Genomic DNA, 824 nt, shown 5'->3' on the forward strand with positions numbered 1-824 from the left:
CTAGGATTGCCTTTCCCAGACTGCCTGGCCATGCCCCCTGCTCTCTGTGGAAGCCTCCCTCCACAGCTTGATGGGAGATCCCTGGATGCTCTTTCCGTGGGTGGGGATGGCTCCCGGGCAGGCTCCATCCCATGGTGAGTGCAGGGCCCTGGTGGCCCGGATACAGGCTGTGTCGAAGGGTGCTCCTCCGGGAAAAGCTGTTTGGACACGAGGCTCCCACGCTGCCCTGCCGGGAAGGTCCAGGGGTGCTCTGTGGAGAGTGGGAAGGGAAGCAGCTACCGTGAAAATGACTCTGAGCACATCGCAGGCTGATTGTCCTCGGTGAAAGTAAGCAAGGGGCAGGGACAATTTCCCCGTCGTGTTGTCGTGTGCTACGTGAAAAGATGAATGGGCTTGAGTTGCGTGTGGCGCCCACGGGTTTGGTAAAGTGATGCAAAAAGATGGCAGTGAGATGCTTGGACTGGGCCACACTTGCTGGGGCTAGGCCCTGCAGAACCGCCTGGGGGCAAGCCAGCAATGAGGAACTCTAGCCTCCCCATCAGACTCACTTCTCATTTCCTGGAGATAAAAGGTCCTGGTTGGAGGCCCGGGAGCGACGTGCATGGCTCAGGATGACTTCCCTCGAGGAGCCTCCCTGTGTCCACTTCTCCGTCGACAAACAGAACATCTCCCTCTGGCCCAGAGGCAAGCCTGCTGCCCTCCTGCTGGAGTTGGGGGGGTTGAGGGTCGGGGGTCAGGGCACTTCACCCCCATGAGCTGGAGGTGTTGGTTGGTCCTTCAATACATGTTTGCTTTTTCCTTCCCACAGAGCCTCCTCCCAAGAC

At 59.2% G+C, this 824-nt stretch overlaps 1 protein-coding gene across 1 annotated transcript in view; it reads left to right on the forward strand.

The window, feature by feature from the left end:
- The first annotated feature begins 611 nt into the window (after positions 1-611).
- LOC101658820 (C-type lectin domain family 4 member K) overlaps positions 612-824 on the forward strand; it is a 5,319-nt gene continuing 5,106 nt past the window's right edge. The window contains exons 1-2 of the mRNA XM_004710235.1: positions 612-684; positions 809-823. Coding sequence (XP_004710292.1) covers positions 612-684; positions 809-823 — 88 coding nt within the window. The remainder of the gene's footprint in view (positions 685-808; position 824) is intronic.

Source organism: Echinops telfairi, unplaced genomic scaffold (assembly GCF_000313985.2).
Source record: "Echinops telfairi isolate 266 unplaced genomic scaffold, ASM31398v2 ScPeMD7_2573;HRSCAF=3158, whole genome shotgun sequence".
Lineage (NCBI taxonomy): Eukaryota > Metazoa > Chordata > Mammalia > Afrosoricida > Tenrecidae > Echinops > Echinops telfairi.